This window comes from Trachypithecus francoisi, unplaced genomic scaffold (genome assembly GCF_009764315.1).
Source record: "Trachypithecus francoisi isolate TF-2019V2 unplaced genomic scaffold, Tfra_2.0 Lachesis_group20, whole genome shotgun sequence".
Taxonomy (NCBI): Eukaryota; Metazoa; Chordata; class Mammalia; order Primates; family Cercopithecidae; genus Trachypithecus; species Trachypithecus francoisi.
This window is the reverse complement of record NW_022681466.1, coordinates 14154003-14170109: the sequence shown is the minus strand read 5'-3', so window position 1 is coordinate 14170109 and position 16107 is coordinate 14154003. Positions and strand designations below refer to the sequence as shown.

The following is a 16107-nucleotide window of genomic DNA, read 5'->3' as shown; positions in this document are numbered from 1 at the left end:
CGCCCCGGGGAGCGCCCTCCCCCCACCACCATCAGCACAGCCTCTGGGGAGCACCCTACCCCCACCACCATTGGCACAGCCCCCGGGGAGCACCCCCACCCTACCACCATCATCACAGCCCGGGGAGCACCCCCACCCCACCACCATCGGCACAGCCCCCGGGGAGCACCCCCAGCCCCAGCTGCACCAGGGCTTCTCTGAAGGAGGCGGTGGTCCGGTTGTCTGGGCCCCCGTCATCCAAGGTAGGGGACCCCAGGACAGACATAGCGCTGTGGCTGGGAATGGGCTTTTGGGGTCAGAACCTGTGGCCTGGTGTCTGTGGGAAGATGCCAAGAGGGGACCAGTGCAGCGTGGGTTGCGCAGCCCGGGGTTCCTGGGTCCCCCACGCCTAGCTCAGTGACGCCACTGAGCACCCAGCAGGGAACTCGGAGCGTCCTAGTGCCAGCGGGACTGGTCTGACCTGCGGGTGCAGGAGCCAGAGTGGGGAGGGGAGGACTTGTTGGCCACCCTGGGGCCGCTGGCTCTGCTCTCTCAGCTGTAAGAACCCCAGCTTCGGCCGGGCGCGGTGGCTCAAGCCTGTAATCCCAGCACTTTGGGAGGCCGAGACGGGCGGATCACGAGGTCAGGAGATCGAGACCATCCTGGCTAACACGGTGAAACCCCATCTCTACTAAAAATACAAAAACTAGCCGAGCGAGGTGGCAGGCGCCTGTAGTCCCAGCTACTCAGGAGGCTGAGGCAGGAGAATGGTGTAAACCTGGGAGGCGGAGCTTGCAGTGAGCTGAGATCTGGCCACTGCACTCCAGTCCCGGCGACAGAGCGAGACTCCGCCTCAAAAAAAAAAAAAAAAAAAGAACCCCAGCTTCTCCCCTTGGGGCCAGCCGGGGCACCTCTCCCTCCACCAGCTCCTGGCTTCGGATGGGGGGACTCCAGCGGTTCCATCTCTGTGGGGTGGTGGGGACTGGGGGGCTCCTGCGGTTCCAGCTCTGTGGGGTGGTGGGGATTTGGGGGGCTCCATCAGTTCCAGCTCAGTGGGGATGGGGAGGCTCCTGTGGTTCCATCTCTGTGGGGCGGTGGGGATGGGGGGCTCCTGCCATTCCAGCTTTGTGGGCTGGTGGGGATGGGGGGCTCCTGTGGTTCCATCTCTGTGGGGCGGTGGGGATGGGGGGCTCCTGCCATTCCAGCTCTGTGGGCTGGTGGGGATGGGGGGCTCCTGTGGTTCCATCTCTGTGGGGCGGTGGGGATGGGGGGCTCCTGCGGTGCCTCATCCTGGGGCTGCCTCCCTCCTGGGTGACCCTCCTGTACTGCTTCTCAGGAAAATGAGGCACTCACTCCTAGGCTTTGGCAATGGCCAGTGTCTCTGGTCCCCTCTGGAGCCCCAGGCCTTTCTCTCTGTTGGTGAGGGTGGTCACCGACCACAGGTGCATGTAACAAAAATAGCAAAACCATGCCGCGTCCCACCGCTCATCTGTGAGGCTGTGTCTTGTGTGATGGGGCCAGCCCCCAGCCCACTGGGGAATCTCCCATTGATGTAGGTATGTTAATTGCATGTGCAGACTCCAGGAAACAGTGCTGGCTGTCCCAAGGCTGCCTCCTCTGGGAACTGATCCCTGGGGAGCACCCTTTCCACCCTCATTTCTTACTTTTTTTTTTTTTTTTTTGAGATAGAGTCTTGCTCTGTCGCCCAGGCTGGAGTGCAGTGGCATGATCTCAGCTCACTGCAACCTCTGCCTCCCGGGTTCAGACAATTCTCCTGCCTCAGCCTTCTGAGTAGCTGGGACTACAGGAGCACACCACCATATCCAGCTAATTCTTGTATTTTAGTAGAGATGGGGTTTCACTATGTTGGCCAGGCCAGTCTCCAACTCCTGACCTTGGGTGATCAGCCCGCCTCAGCCTCCCAAAGCACTGGGATTACTGGCATGAGCCACCAAGCCTGGCTTTTCATTGTTTGTTGGAGCTCCGTTCTGGTCTTTGTGGGTCCTGGTACCTGCTGTGTGTGCCGTCATCTGAGAACTCAAGCCTGCCTTCAGCTTGCTCCGGGCAGTTCCCTGTATGCCTCCCCTTTTGGGGGCATATTGGAAGGGCTGAAGCTGTGTGAGTTCTTACAGTTGAACTGGAGGAGCAGGAATCCCGCTGGCCTCTCTCCCCCGGTGTAGACCCACACTCCTTACTGTGCATAACTGCATAGCTTTGTTTCCAGATACAACAAGTGTTTATTTATTTATTTATTTTTTTGAGACGGAGTCTTGCTGTGTCGCCCAGGCTGGAGTGCAGTGGCGCGATCTCGGCTCACTGCAAGCTCCGCCTCCCGGGTTCACGCCATTCTCCCGCCTCAGCCTCCGAGTAGCTGGGACTACAGGCGCCCGCCACCACGCCCGGCTAGATTTTTGTATTTTTAGTAGAGACGGGGTTTCACCATGTTAGCCAGGATGGTCTCGATCTCCTGACCTCGTGATCCGCCAGTCTCGGCCTCCCAAAGTGCTGGGATTACAGGCTTGAGCCACCGCGCCCGGCCAATAAGTTTTTTAAAGCCTACCTTGAATGTATTTAAATATCTGAGAATTATGTTAAAACCCATCACTCTTTTTTCTAGTTTGACTTTTTAAATGACAGAGAAGAGCATGAGCCTGGATCCCCGGATCCCTGGGGACATGGGACAGTTTTGTTGGGGTCTCACGCTGGCAGCGTGGTGGCCAGCTGACTGGCATGCTGACTGGCGGGTGTGCGGTGCACTTGCTGTGACTCTGAAGTTCCAGAACCTGTTGTCAGGAAGAAGCACTTGATTTATTTTTAATGATCTCCCAACATCTTTTCCAGGGATACTTCGGGCCAGGGAAGATTTTGTACCATATTCCGCTCCTACTCTCGGGGTGCACAGGTAACACAGCATCCTGAGCTGAGAGATCAAACTGACTTTGAATGATAACGTTTACAATGCTTAACTTACCATCTGCTAATGGATAATTGGAGGATAAGGTGGTTAAGCTTACGTATAAATTGGTACCAAGAATCTAAATATGTCCTGTAGAGTAGTTGGTTGCTTGAAAGACTTCATCAGCATTAGGAAGTAAGCATGCATTTATGGGAGTGTGTGTGCATGTACACACGTGTGTGCAGGTACCTGTACTGTGTATGCGTCTGTGCATGAGTGTGTGTGTCTGCACGTGTGTGCAGGTACCTGCACTGTGTATGCGTCTGTGCGTGAGTGTGTGTGTCTGCACGTGTGTGCAGGTACCTGCACTGTGTATGCGTCTGTGCGTGAGTGCCTGCCTATGTGTGTAATGTGTGTGTGCTTGCCTCTATATGTGCGTGCCTCTGCACACATGAACTGCGTGTGTGTGCACTGTGCGTGCGTCTGTGCATGAGTGCCTGTGTGAGCTATATGTGTATATGTGTGCCTGCCTGTACATGTGCACACGCGTGCACACGTGAACTGCATGTGTGTGCACATGTATGCGTGCGATCCATCCAGGTGAGTGGGCCCACTCCTCGAGAGGTGGTGATTACTGTGGTGCCGCTGTGTCCCGTGTTCCTGGAGTGGCTCATGGGTGTGAGTTCTAGTCCCCAGCTCACGGTGACATTTGAGGGTTTATCACTGAGCTTATGAAATATCGTTGGAAATGATCATAAAACTGCTACATTCGGGTGATAAATCAAAATTATGTACTTCGTGTTAAAAGAAGGAAATGACTGAGTGAGTTGTATGTCTTTGCGTGCATGGCCACAGCTGTGCCTACATCTGTGTTCTGTGTGCTGAGCCTGTGACCTCTCCCCCAGGGTGTGATCCTGGTCTATGACATTGCGAACCGCTGGTCTTTTGACGGCATTGATCGATGGATTAAGGAGATCGATGAGGTATGTTGTAGAAACGCCAATGCCCAAGATCCCTGTGGGCTTGGGAGGATGTCAGGCCAGGAATTCGGGCCGGGCCCTCCAGGGCTCATGGGTACACATGGACCATGGGCCAGGACACTGGATGGGGTTCCAGCAGCAAGGAGGGTGCCTCACCTCGGCACAGCACTGGATAGGGCTGGGCTCATGAATGTAGCTACAGAGAATCACCAAAGCTCAGGAAGCTGGTCCAGACAAAACGAGCCTGCACGGTGTGCCTCGGCATGGGGTCAGCCCCACAGTTGGGCCTGCTTCGCTCCCTGCTGTGGTCGGGCTGGGTGGACCAGCAGTGACTGGGGCTTGTGCCTGCTGGACGCAGACCAGCCCACCTGGCAGCGGCGACATGGCGTGGTCAGCGCCAAGCCCACTGTGTGAGTGTCCTGGGGCTGCCATAACTAACGACCACAAGCCGGGGTCCCAAACAACAGCAATGCGTTCGCTCATGGTTCTGGAGGCCAGAGCCCCAAACCAAGGTGTCGGCTGCCTCCCTACAGCCGCCTCTCCGAGCTCTCGGAAGTACCAGCAACCCTGGGCCCTCCCTGGCTCGTGGCTGCTCCAGTCTCTGCCTTTGCATCACACGGCCTCCTCCGAGTGTCTGTGTCTTCTCTTCTTCCAAGGACACCCGTCATTAGATGAGGGCCCTAATTCAGCGTGGCCGCACCGTAACTATTTACGTCTGCAAAGACTGTCTTTCCAAACGAGGTCCCATGCTGAGGTTCTGGGTGGACATGAACTCGTGGGGGGTTCCTCAGCCCAGAGCACCCACTTTGCAACGACAACAAAATCTCACTTGAGTAACCCATGCTCCTCGCCTTTCTCCTGCCCGCTAGCATGCCCCTGGAGTCCCTAAGATCCTGGTGGGGAACCGCCTGCACCTGGCGTTCAAGCGGCAGGTCCCCACGGAGCAGGCCCAGGCCTACGCCGAACGCCTGGGCGTGACCTTCTTTGAGGTCAGCCCTCTGTGCAATTTCAACATCACGGAGTCGTTCACGGAGCTGGCCAGGATCGTGCTGCTGCGGCATGGGATGGACCGGCTCTGGCGGCCAAGCAAGGGTAGGCCCCGGGGCTATTCTGGGGGCCCCCTCTGCCCTCCAGACACCGAGGTGGTTCGGTGGCCCCCTGGATAAGTGTCTGCCTCCCGGGACCCGCCTCAGGGCCACTGTGTCTGTTCTCAGAGTAAGACATTTGAGAGAAGGAATCACTACGGCTTTGTCAGAAAGCTCATGAGGGAGCGCCTGGGATCTGTACGTGGGCAGAGGGGATGTTGTGGCCGGGCTTGCTGCATGTACAAGCCAGGGCCATGGGTGTCTGAGTCTCGGGAAGACAGGAGAACAGGTGAGAGCACCACCCCTCATGGCCAGCCCAGGCGGAGACATCCACTAAGCAGGGTTTACCTTTTTCTCTCCCAAGTGCTGAGCCTGCAAGACCTCTGCTGCCGGGCGGTCGTGTCCTGCACACCGGTGCACCTGGTGGACAAGCTCCCGCTCCCCATTGCCTTAAGAAGCCACCTCAAGTCCTTCTCGATGGCCAACGGCCTGAATGCCAGGATGATGCACGGCCGTTCCTACTCCCTCACCACCAGCTCCACCCACAAAAGGAGCAGCCTCCGCAAAGTAAAGCTTGTCCGCCCACCCCAGAGCCCACCCAAAAACTGCACCAGAAACAGCTGCAAAATTTCTTAAGGAAGGCACTAAAAGAACCACGGTGGAATCTCTCCTGGAGAAACTCGGTGTTACCCCTGGCAGCTGGCGGATGCATCTCCGATTCCGGTTTCTCTCGGCAAACGCTGCTTGCGAATGTGTGCGACGCCTTCTGTGTGATGGAAACACACTACACTGTCGGACTTCGAATTTCTATGTGGATGTGCATGAAGCTCTTGTTTTCGATGTGTGTTTATAAAGGGAAAATTAGTACTCTGCTCAACTCTTGGTAACATGAAATTCTGAATGTTACTTTATCATGATTGCACTGCAACTTTTTCCTTAAAATAACTGCTTTTGTAAGAATGTTGATATTGGAGTGATTAGCGTAAACTGAAGGGAATTTGAGAAGCAACGGTAGTGGGATGATTTGGAGTCATCACTATTACGAGAGGGGTCTTTTTGTAAACCTCCTTTTTAATGTCAAAGCACCAATTTATAAAACGCTGCAGATGTAGAGGTTATGTGCAACGGATCTCTCCAGTTTGTGTATGAAATGGATTTGATAAAGTTTTTGCTAGTTATTTACTACATTTTGGGATTAATAAGTGATTTATATGCATATTTTTCTGTAAATCTACTTTTTTTTGTACAAGATATTCTACAAGTTATGAAGCTAAGGGAAGAAAATGCCAAAGATACCTCTAGTTACGTTGAACAACGCAGTTTCAACAGGCCAAGGAAGACCTGCTTCAGTAAAAGGAATGAAGTGAAAACACTTATTTAAGAAAATGTTTCTCAACAATAAAATGTATAGTCGTTTCTCTCTTGGTAGAGTTGGTGGCCGGTTCTTTAGAATTTTGTATTTATTTTATTTATTTATTTATTTATTTTTGAGACAGAGTTTCGCTCTTGTTGCCCAAGCTGGAGTACAATGGCATGATCTCGGCTCACCGCAACCTCTGCCTCCCGGGTTCAAGTGATTCTCCTGCCTCAGACTCCTGAGTAGCTGGGATTACAGGGGTGCGCCACCATGCCCGGCTAATTTTTGTATTTTTAGTAGAGATGAGGTTTCACCATGTTGGTCAGGCTGGTCTTGAACTCCTGACCTCAGGTGATCCACCCACCTCGGCCTCCTACAGTGCTGGGATTACAGGCGTGAGCCACCGCGTCCGGCCAGATTTTGTGTATTTATTACAGCCCTTTACTTCACTGCGCCACTGCCTGGTATAGACATCACATATCGGAGCTAATAAATGACGCTGGCAACAAGGCTGAATCCTTGAACTGTTGGCGCCTGTTGAGAAAGGATTCCTTTTCTGGAACAAAAGTGCAGAGGAGGAGAGAGGGAAGAGTTCAAAGCTGGCACCCAGGCGTGTGCCTGTCTGATAAATTGGAGCCGTGCTCCTGAGCCTTGGTGAGGAGCCCCTGGGGGCTGCTGGGGATTCCCCATGGAGATGCAGCCCCTATCTCCGACTGCATGCCTCAGAGCAGGCCAGAGACCTCCAGGGCCAGTCTCTTCCCTGGTCAGGCTGTTGAACATTTGTCTGTGGCTGGGAGTTGCAAATGAGGGATTAAACCAAAAAAATGAAGCGAGAAAATGCCTGATGTTCCTGGTTCCTGCTGCTGGTCTGTAGATTCTTAGAAACTTAAGGGACCGGGCTGGGTGCGGTGGCTTACAGCTGTAATCCCGGCACTCTAGGAGGCCAAGGCGGCCGGATCAGCGGTCAGGAGCTCAAGACCAGCCAACGTGATGAAATCCCGTCTCCAATAAAATTACAAAAATTGGCTTGGCATGGTGGCGCACGCCTGTAATCCCAACTACTCAGGAGGCTGAGGCAGGAGAATCACTTGAACCTAGGAGGCAGGGGTTGCAGTGAGCTGAGATCGCACCACTGCGCTCCAATCTGGGTGACAAGCGATACTCCGTCTCAGAAAAAAAAAAAGAAATGTAAGGGACCCTAGAATCGGGCAACGCCTCTATTCAGAGATGGTGGAACTGAGGCCCAGACAGAAGAGAGCAGCACTGGTCCCTGCAGGTGGAGCCGGGCTTGGAGGTGTCTGGCCAACTGGGTACGGCAGCTACGGGGACAACGTCTGTGGGGAGGCAGGGTCGTGGTCTGTGGACAGAAGGTGAACCCTGAGGGGACAGTGCCTGGGGAGGGGAGGGTGGTCAGCCTTGTGCAGACACACTGGGAGGACCTCTTCATCCTTCTCTCTGCTGTGCCACAGGTGGGGGTGAGGCCGACCTCCCAGCTGCAAACACAAGGACACTGAGATGCCAGGAAAGGAGAACCCACACTGGAGAAGCTCATGTTGCAGGGGCCTCTTCTCCCTCAGTTCCCGGCTTGGTGATGGTAGAGGGTAAGAAAATGGATCCTCCCGGCTGGGCACGGTGGCTCAAGCCTGTAATCCCAGCACTTTGGGAGGCCGAGACGGGCGGATCACGAGGTCAGGAGATCGAGACCATCCTGGCTAATACGGTGAAACCCTGTCTCTACTTAAAAAGTACAAAAAACTAGCCGGGCGACGAGGCGGGCGCCTGTAGTCCCAGCTACTCGGGAGGCTGAGGCAGGAGAATGGCGTAAACCGGGAGGCGGAGCTTGCAGTGAGCTGAGATCCGGCCACTGCACTCCAGCCTGGGTGGCAGAGCAAGACTCCGTCTCAAAAAAAAAAAAAAAAAAAAAAAAGAAAATGGATCCTCCCGCTGCAACATCAAACCAGGCCAAACGCGTATTTTTCTCTTGCTTCCCTTTTCTTGTTTTGTAATTGACAGCTCCTCAGGAGTACCCATAATGTCCTAGAAGGAATAAAATAAAGTTTCCCAAGGCTTTGTGACCCAGAGCCCTTTGCAGGTGTTCACGGAACACACAGGCTGCCCGGAGGCCTTGGCCCTCCAGGCAAACACCACCAGAAGTCCCCAGAAGCGGAACAGGCAGCAAGGCGCCCCCCCCCCCCCCGAGATCTCCCAGAGGGAGCACAGCCCTGCCGAAGTCTTGGTTTCGGACTTCTGGCTTCCAGAGCTACGAGAAAATAAATATTTGTTATTTAAGCCACCAGGTTTGTGGCCATTTGTTATGACAGCCTCAGGAAACTCCTGCAACAAGGAGGTGAGTTACGCTCACAGCAGAAAGTGCTACAGCAAACCAAGGCAGAACAAAACCAGACGAAGCCTAATACAGACTGGACTAAGGAGAAGACTGTGTGTTCGGGTGGTGAATATACAAAAACCATAAATTTACATTAAACCTTAGAGACGCTTTGTCACTTTCTCCCGCAGCCCTCACTGCTGGCGCGATCTGTCCGCACGATCCGTCCGTGGTGTAAACACCAGCTCCGGATGCTGTCCCAGGTGCTTGTGACCCTCTCTCCAAACATCAGGATTCAAAATGTATTATCCACAAGGATGACTCAGTTGCCCTGTGAAAATTACTCCAGTAGAGAAGGTTCGTAGCTTGCGATTTTGATGAGGAATTTAGCCAAAATATTGAATCTAGAAAAAAAAAAAAGTCAATGACAGGCTTGATGATATTTGTTTTGACAGAGACAGAGACGCTAGGTCCGCCCTTTGTTGGAGAACAGCTTCGTCAGACGTGGATTTGACAAGCAAAGTGGGAGCTGCTTGCATTAGGGGAAGTGAAGGTCTTGTTTCACCTGGGGGAGGCTGGGGGTCGGTGAGGCGTCACTGTCACGGAGGCGGGACACGCCTCTGTCCCCGCCTGGAGGGTGGGCGTGGGGGCTGCAGGGAGCAGGAGATTCCTAGTCTGTGTACGCCGCTGTAACACAACACCTGAGACTGGGGAATGTATGAATAACAGACACTTGTTTCTCAGTTCTGAGGCTGGGAAATGCAAGCTCAAGGCGCCAGCAGGTTTGGGTCTCGGGAGGCCCAGTCTCCACTTCCAAGATGGTGCCCTGTGGCTGCGTCCTCACGTGGCCGGAGGGGCGGAAGGACAAAGGGAAGGGAGGCGGCTCTGCCACACCTCCTGTGAGGTCCTGAATCCCGTGCTGGAGGTTCTGCCACTGCCTAAAGGCCCTGGCTCTTAATACCTTCACGCTGGCAATTAAGTTCCAACACCTGAATTCTGCAGGGACTCGTTCAGACCTCAGCAGAGGCCTGTGCGCTTCTGTCCACTCCCTCCCATGTGTGCCTCGGGCACCTTCTCCCCGGCCCCATGGGGCCCCATCCTTTGCTGGGGGAGCCTTTCCTATATCCTCAGCTATTGAAGGTCATTGGTGAAACCTTGGATGAAACTGAGCAAAGTCTCCGCGTAAGACCGTGGCAGCCACTGGGGGCCTGAGGGCAGGGGCTGGACAGCAGTGAGGGCTGGTGACAGGGAGGCCCTCGGCAGCTCCACGCACGCAGGGGTGTACGCAAGCACTGGGTGCCGTATGCTCCTCCCCGCCCTGGCGAAGGTGGGGCACTCCCTGGGCAGAGGCTGAGCCATCTCCTATGTGGACCCTGCCCTCCACCCCCACCTGTCTCAGCTCAGGAGTGGAGCTTGCTCCCTTCCTGCTTCCATGGAATGTTCAGAGGTGCGGCCTGTTGCTTTAGATCTACAGATTCTTACACACCTGTCTTCTCTTAACAAAGGCTGGCACCTGCCTTTTAAAACCACTGTCCCGCCGGGCATGGTGGCTCAAGCCTGTAATCCTAACACTTTGGGAGGCTGAGGCAGGCAGATTGCCTGAGCTTAGGAGTTCAAGACCAGACTGGGCAACATGGCGAAACCCTGTCTCTACTAAAAATAGAAAATATTAGTCAGGCGTGGTGGTGCATGTCTATAGTCCCAGCTACTCAGGAGGCTGAGGCATGAAAATTGTGTGGACCTGGGAGGCGGAGGTTGCATTGAGCGGAGATTGCACCAGTGTACTCCAGCCCGAGTGACAGAATGAGACTCCACCTCAAATAAAAATAAAACCACTGTCCCTACCCTGCCGCAGTGCTGAACTCAAGCTGATACTGTTTCTTCTCCTCTACTTTCCCATGATGACAGCAAACCCTGCTGGAGCACAGAGGCCCTGAGCCACTGTGGAGAGGGAGATGGATGCACAAAGGCAGGATTCCAAGCTCCACCTGGTCTCCAAGCAGTTCTCTTGCTCCAGCCTTCACCCTCCTCTAGATGAGGTGACTGGCTGCTTCCCAGCAGCCCAGAGGTGCCGTCAAGGCTGTTAGCCAAAGGCCACCGTGAACGCCCCTGACTTGCTGCAGCACGGAGCCCCCCACCATCGAGAGGGTGCTGGGGAGTCGGGGAGGATGGGCGGGACTTGGGCAGCTTCGTGGAGGTTTCGGGGAGCATTCACGGCAACGGCTGCACTCTGTTTGATGCTGTCAGGAAGCAGGGGTGACTCCGAGACTTACTATCTTAATTCTTATCTAGAAGGTGAGAAAAACGGAGCAAGGTGCAAGGTGTCATTGGTAGAAAGTGGCAGTCACTCACATCCAGCAGGATGGGGAGTGTTGGTCGTCTGGGGGAGGTGGGCACTGCTCCCGCCTGTGTGCAGAGGGGACCCTGCTCTTGTCCTGTCCCCTCAGTCACAGGGCGGCCTTGTCTGTGGGGCCGTCAAGTCCAACAGGAGCCTTCCAGTGCCTCGCTGTGCATGTTCAGGGGCTGCCTCGATCTTTCTTGTTGCCTTTTGAGGTGACAGGAAGATAGCCGTGTAGGCCACGGTGAGAGGCAGGCATACCAGTCTCAATGCCTTTGACCAGGCAGATGCTGACCTTCCAATTCAGCTGGAGGAAGACTCCATGTGTTGCTCAAAGCCCATCACCACCCTCTGCTGGTTTCTTGATTCCTTTGCGTGGAATGTTTTTCTTTTTTCTTTTAGAGACAGGGTTTCACTCTGTTGCTCAGGCTGGAGTGCGGCGGCGCAATCTCAGCTCACTGCAGCCTTGGTTCCTGGGCTCAGTGGTCCTCCCACCTCGCCCTCCGGAGTAGCTGACTGCACCACCACACCTGCCTTTTTTTTTTTTTTTTTTTTTTTCAGCGACAGGGTCTTCATAAGTTGCCCAGGCTGATCTGGAACTCCTGGGCTCAAGTGATCCTCCCAAAGTGCTGGGATTACAGGCACGAGCCACCATGCCCAGGCTGAAATCTTAGCATTGCTCCACGTTCCACTACAGTTGGGGGTGAGGGTGACGGGCTTCTTAAAAGGCCCTCTAATGGTTCCATCTGTGAAATGGATCCTATAGGTAACAGTTCACGTGGGTCCATCTGAATGAACAGTACTGTTATGACTATCAATGCACAGCAGCTGAAGCGGAAGTAGAGTCTTACCTGCCAAGCCCTCGGAGTGGGTTTTAAGGTCTGTTACTGTTGTTGTAATCAACTCCCACAGCCTGGGGGCCTGAAACAACAGAAGTGTGTTCCGTTCACTGTTCTGGAGTCCAAGTCCAAAATCAGCATCACTGGGCTGAGATCAAGGTGTGGCTCCCTCTGGAGGCTCCGGGAGGGTCCTCCCGGCCTCTTCCAGCTTCGGGGGGCCCCGGGCACTCCTTGGCTTGTGGCCACATCACTGCAGTCTCCATCTCTGTCCCCACATGGTATTTTTTGTTGGTCAGTCCTTCCTCTGCCTGAAGAAGTGTGTGATGGCACTTGGGGACGTCCAGACAATTCGGGACAGTCTTCCTGTCTCAGGGCCTCTCACTTTATCATATCTGCAGAGACCCTTTTTCCAAAATAAGGGAATACCTTCTTTACGTATTTATTTTATTAATTTTTTTTTGAGATGGAGTCTCTCTCTCGCCAAGGCTGGAGTGCGATGGCCCGATCTTGGCTCACTGCAACCTCCGCCTTCCGGGTTCAAGCAATTCTCCTGCCTCAGCCTCCCAAGTAGCTGGGATTACAGGCGTCCATCTGCCACTACACCCGGCTAATTTTTGTATTTTTAGTAGAGACGGGTTTTTGCCCTGTTGGCCAGGATGGTCTTGAACTGCTGACCTCATGATCCACCCACCTCGGCCTCCCAAAGGGCTGGGATGACAGGCGTGAGTCACCGCGCCTGGCCAGGAATAACACATTGAAAGGTTCCAGAGATGACCACCTGATATCTTTGAGGGCCATTCTGCAGAGTCTAATACAAACTATCACAAAGTAACACAAAGTTAGAGACTTAAAAAGGAACACACATTTATTCTCTTACAGTTCTGGAGGGAGGGGCTAAAATAAAGGTGTCCGTGGGGCTGGTTCCTTCTGGAATGTCCAAGGAGAGTCAATCTCTGGCCTCCTGAGCCTCTAGGCGGCGGCATTCCCGGGCTCCCGCTGCATCCCTCCAGTCTACCTCTGTGGTCACACGACAGCCTTCTCTCTCAGCGACCGCCTTCCCTCTTTCCTGTGAGGACCCTCGTGATCCCGCCTGGATCATCCAGGTCTCTCTCAGCGACACTCTTCCCTCTTTCCTGTAAGGACCCTCGTGATCCCACCTGGATCATCCAGGTTAACCTCCCCATCTCAAGGTCCTTAAGGTAGTCATATCTGCAAAGTCCCCGCTGCCATGTATAAAAGCAACACGTGCATAAGCTCTGAGCATGGGGATGGGGGTGTCGTTGGGGGCTGTTCTTCAGGGTCAACCACACGCCCTTCCCCTGTTGCAGATTCTTTGTTTGTTGTTGTTGAGACAGAGTCCCGCTCTTGTCACCCAGGCTGGAGTGCAGTGGTGCGAGCTCAGCTCACTGCAGCCTCCACTTCCCAGGTTCAAGCGATTCTCCTGGCTCAGCCTCCTGAGTAACTGGGACTACAGGCGCCTGCCACCACACCCAACTAATTTTTGTATGTTTAGTAGAGATGGGTTTTCACCATGTTAGTCAGGCTGGTCTCAAACTGCTGACCTCAGGCAATCTGCCCACCTCGGCCTCCCAAAGTGCTGGGATTACAGGCGTGAGCCACCGTGCCCAGCCTATTGTAGATTCTTCTCTTGCCCCCAGGAGTAACCATCATCTCCAGTTCTGTGCAAACCACCATCCTCCTGGTTTTCTTTATATGTTTGTGTGTGTCCAAATATGTTGTATCTTTAAACAATACATCGTTAGGCCGGGCACAGCAGCTCATGCCTGTAATCCCAGCACTTTGGGAGGCTGAGGCGGGCATAACCTTTGCCTAGGAATTCAAGACTAGCCTGGGCAACATGATGAAACCCTGTCTCTACTAAAAATACGAAAAATTAAGCTGGCATGGTGGTGTGTACCTGTGGTTCCATCTACTCAGGAGGCCGAGGTGGGAGGATCCCCAGAGCCCAGGAGATAAATATATGTGTGTAATTTCTATTCTTCCCACCACAAGAGGTGAGACTGCTTTCTGCCTGCCTTGCAGACAGGTGGGCGAGATGAGCCGTGTCCCTCACTCCGAGTCACACTTGAGGTCTTCCACGTGGAGACCCCTGAGCTATCAGTGGACAGTGGGATTCCTGGAGCTGCTGGAACAAAGCCCCACAGGCTGGTGTCTTGGACAACAGCCTGTCTTCCTTCCCAGGCTCGAAGGCTCTGGGGAAGAACCCTTCATGCCTCTCCCAGCTCCTGGAGGCTGCCCACGATTCCTGCACTTGCTGACTTAGGGTTATGCACTCCAGTCCCACTGGCTGCCAGCGGCGGCCTTCCCCTGTATCTCCTCCCTTCCTGTGTCTTCCAAAGGTGCCAGTCTTCAGCTTTAAGGCACACCCCAAATCCACGATGATCTTATCTTGAGATCCTTAATTACTTCTGCAGTGATTCTGTATCTAAAGAAGCCCCTATTCTCAGGTTCTGGGTGGACCTATCTTTTTTTTGATTTTTGTTTGTTTGTTTTTAGACAGAGTCTTGCTGTGTTGCCCAGGCTGGAGTGTAGTGGCACAATCTCAGTTCAGTGCAGCCTCAGCCTCAACCTCCTGGGCTCGAGCCATCCTCCCCCCTCAGCCCCCCAAGACACATCTTTTTTTTTTGAGGCGGAGTCTCGCTCTGTCGCCCGGACTGGAGTGCAGTGGCCGGATCTCAGCTCACTGCAAGCTCCGCCTCCCGGGTTTACGCCATTCTCCTGCCTCAGCCTCCCAAGTAGCTGGGACTACAGGCGCCCGCCACCTCGCCCAGCTAGTTTTTGTATTTTTAGTAGAGACGGGGTTTCACCGTGTTAGCCAGGATGGTCTCGATCTCCTGACCTCGTGATCCACCCGTCTCGGCCTCCCAAAGTGCTGGGATTACAGGCTTGAGCCACCGCGCCCGGCCTCTAGTTTTTGTATTTTTAGTAGAGACGAGGTTTCACCGTGTTAGCCAGGATGGTCTCGATCTCCTGACCCCGTGATCCGCCCGTCTCGGCCTCCCAAAGTGCTGGGATTACAGGCTTGAGCCACCGTGCCTGGCCCCCAGGACACATCTTTTGAGGGCCACCATTCAACCCACTGTGGTGGGCAAGGCTGCTTTGAGTTTCCTGGTTAGGATACAACCAGCGCTGTGTGTGGATGTCCACACATGCCCTCGCCCCTGGCCTGTATAGCCACCGGGAGACTGAGTAAAATGTGGACTGAAGGAGGCCCCAAGCGTGGCAAGCAGAGAAATGAAGGGAAATGCCCCTTACCCATGCCTCCTCCTTTGCCCATGGGACACTTCTCACAGCAGGTACCAGTATGTGTGCACGGAAGAGAACCCAGTGCCCTCCAGGGAAGAGGGTGCTGAGCCCCTGGACCGCACTTAGGTCTCGCCCCAACTCTGTGATTTGGACCTGGGCCCCTGAGCCCTAGTCACAACCTGGGCAGCCCAACTCACTCTGCCATCGCGAGGCTCCTGGTCACTCTCAGGGAGGAGCCCCTCTTGTGGGGGAATCGAGGTGTTCAATGCCCACGACGCAGAGATCGCCTGGCCCAAATGGGCCAGTGATCTGAGCTTACAGTCCAGCTCCTTCCTCCCCATGGCTGAGAGGTCAGCACCAGCTCAGGCAAGTGGCGAGGGTGGGATGAGGATGACAGATGGGTGGAGGCAGGTGGCTGCAAGGGACAGTGTCAGAACCTCCTAGGAGATGAGGTGTGCTGCAGGGAAGAGGGAGAGCCCAGGAGGGGACAGGCGGGTGAGTGGAGAGGACTCCCTGGGCAGGAGAAACAAGGGTCAGCACAAAGCTCAGCCATCCACTGCATGAGCCTAGCCCGGGGACAAAGCTCCGTAACCAGGACGCCCTCAGCAGCCTGACCCTAAGAGTGGAGGAGAACTGTGTCCTGTGAGCAGTGTGACCTGAGGGCCTGGAGTCCTGCGGGGGCTGTGCTGTGAGGACCACCTGTGCTTTCGGTGGGGTCCTAAGGGCTGTGTCGTCTATGGGCTGTGTGTCCTGGGGGGGCTGTGTGTCCTGGGGGGTCTCTGTCCTGGCGCTCTGTGTGTCCTGAAGGGGGCCCTAGTATCGTGGCGCTTCTGGGCTTGCCTCTCGTGAGGGATGATGCACCGGGCCTCAGTTTTGGGTCAGCCTCCCTTACCGGCTCTCCCTCCTTCCTCTGACCGTCAGGTGTCGGTGCCAAGCCCTCAAGGAGCCATCCTCCGTCCCGCGGCGACCCTGCGCATGACTAGGCCGGGCCCTCCTTCGAACGTGCTCGGCGCTCCCGCCCCTCCTCGCCCCGCCCCGCC

The 16107-nt window shown here is 54.8% G+C and overlaps 1 protein-coding gene and 1 long non-coding RNA gene across 3 annotated transcripts in view; both read left to right on the top strand.

Moving 5' to 3' along the window:
• Positions 1-6370, top strand: part of RAB40B (RAB40B, member RAS oncogene family) — a 45532-nt gene extending 39162 nt beyond the window's left edge. The window contains exons 3-6 of the mRNA XM_033181718.1: positions 2821-2881; positions 3781-3858; positions 4725-4947; positions 5305-6370. Of these exons, the coding sequence (XP_033037609.1) occupies positions 2821-2881; positions 3781-3858; positions 4725-4947; positions 5305-5576 (634 nt within the window). The 3' untranslated portion in view covers positions 5577-6370. The remainder of the gene's footprint in view (positions 1-2820; positions 2882-3780; positions 3859-4724; positions 4948-5304) is intronic.
• A 244-nt stretch (positions 6371-6614) lies between these two features.
• Positions 6615-16086, top strand: LOC117066394. Of its 2 annotated transcripts, none has more exons than XR_004430320.1 (5): positions 6615-6951; positions 7767-7898; positions 8390-8644; positions 8815-8980; positions 15989-16086. It is a non-coding gene; the product is annotated as an uncharacterized LOC117066394 (long non-coding RNA). The 2 variants fall into 2 exon arrangements; XR_004430321.1 differs by lacking the exon at positions 6615-6951 and adding an exon at positions 7419-7607.
• Positions 16087-16107: the final 21 nt, after the last annotated feature.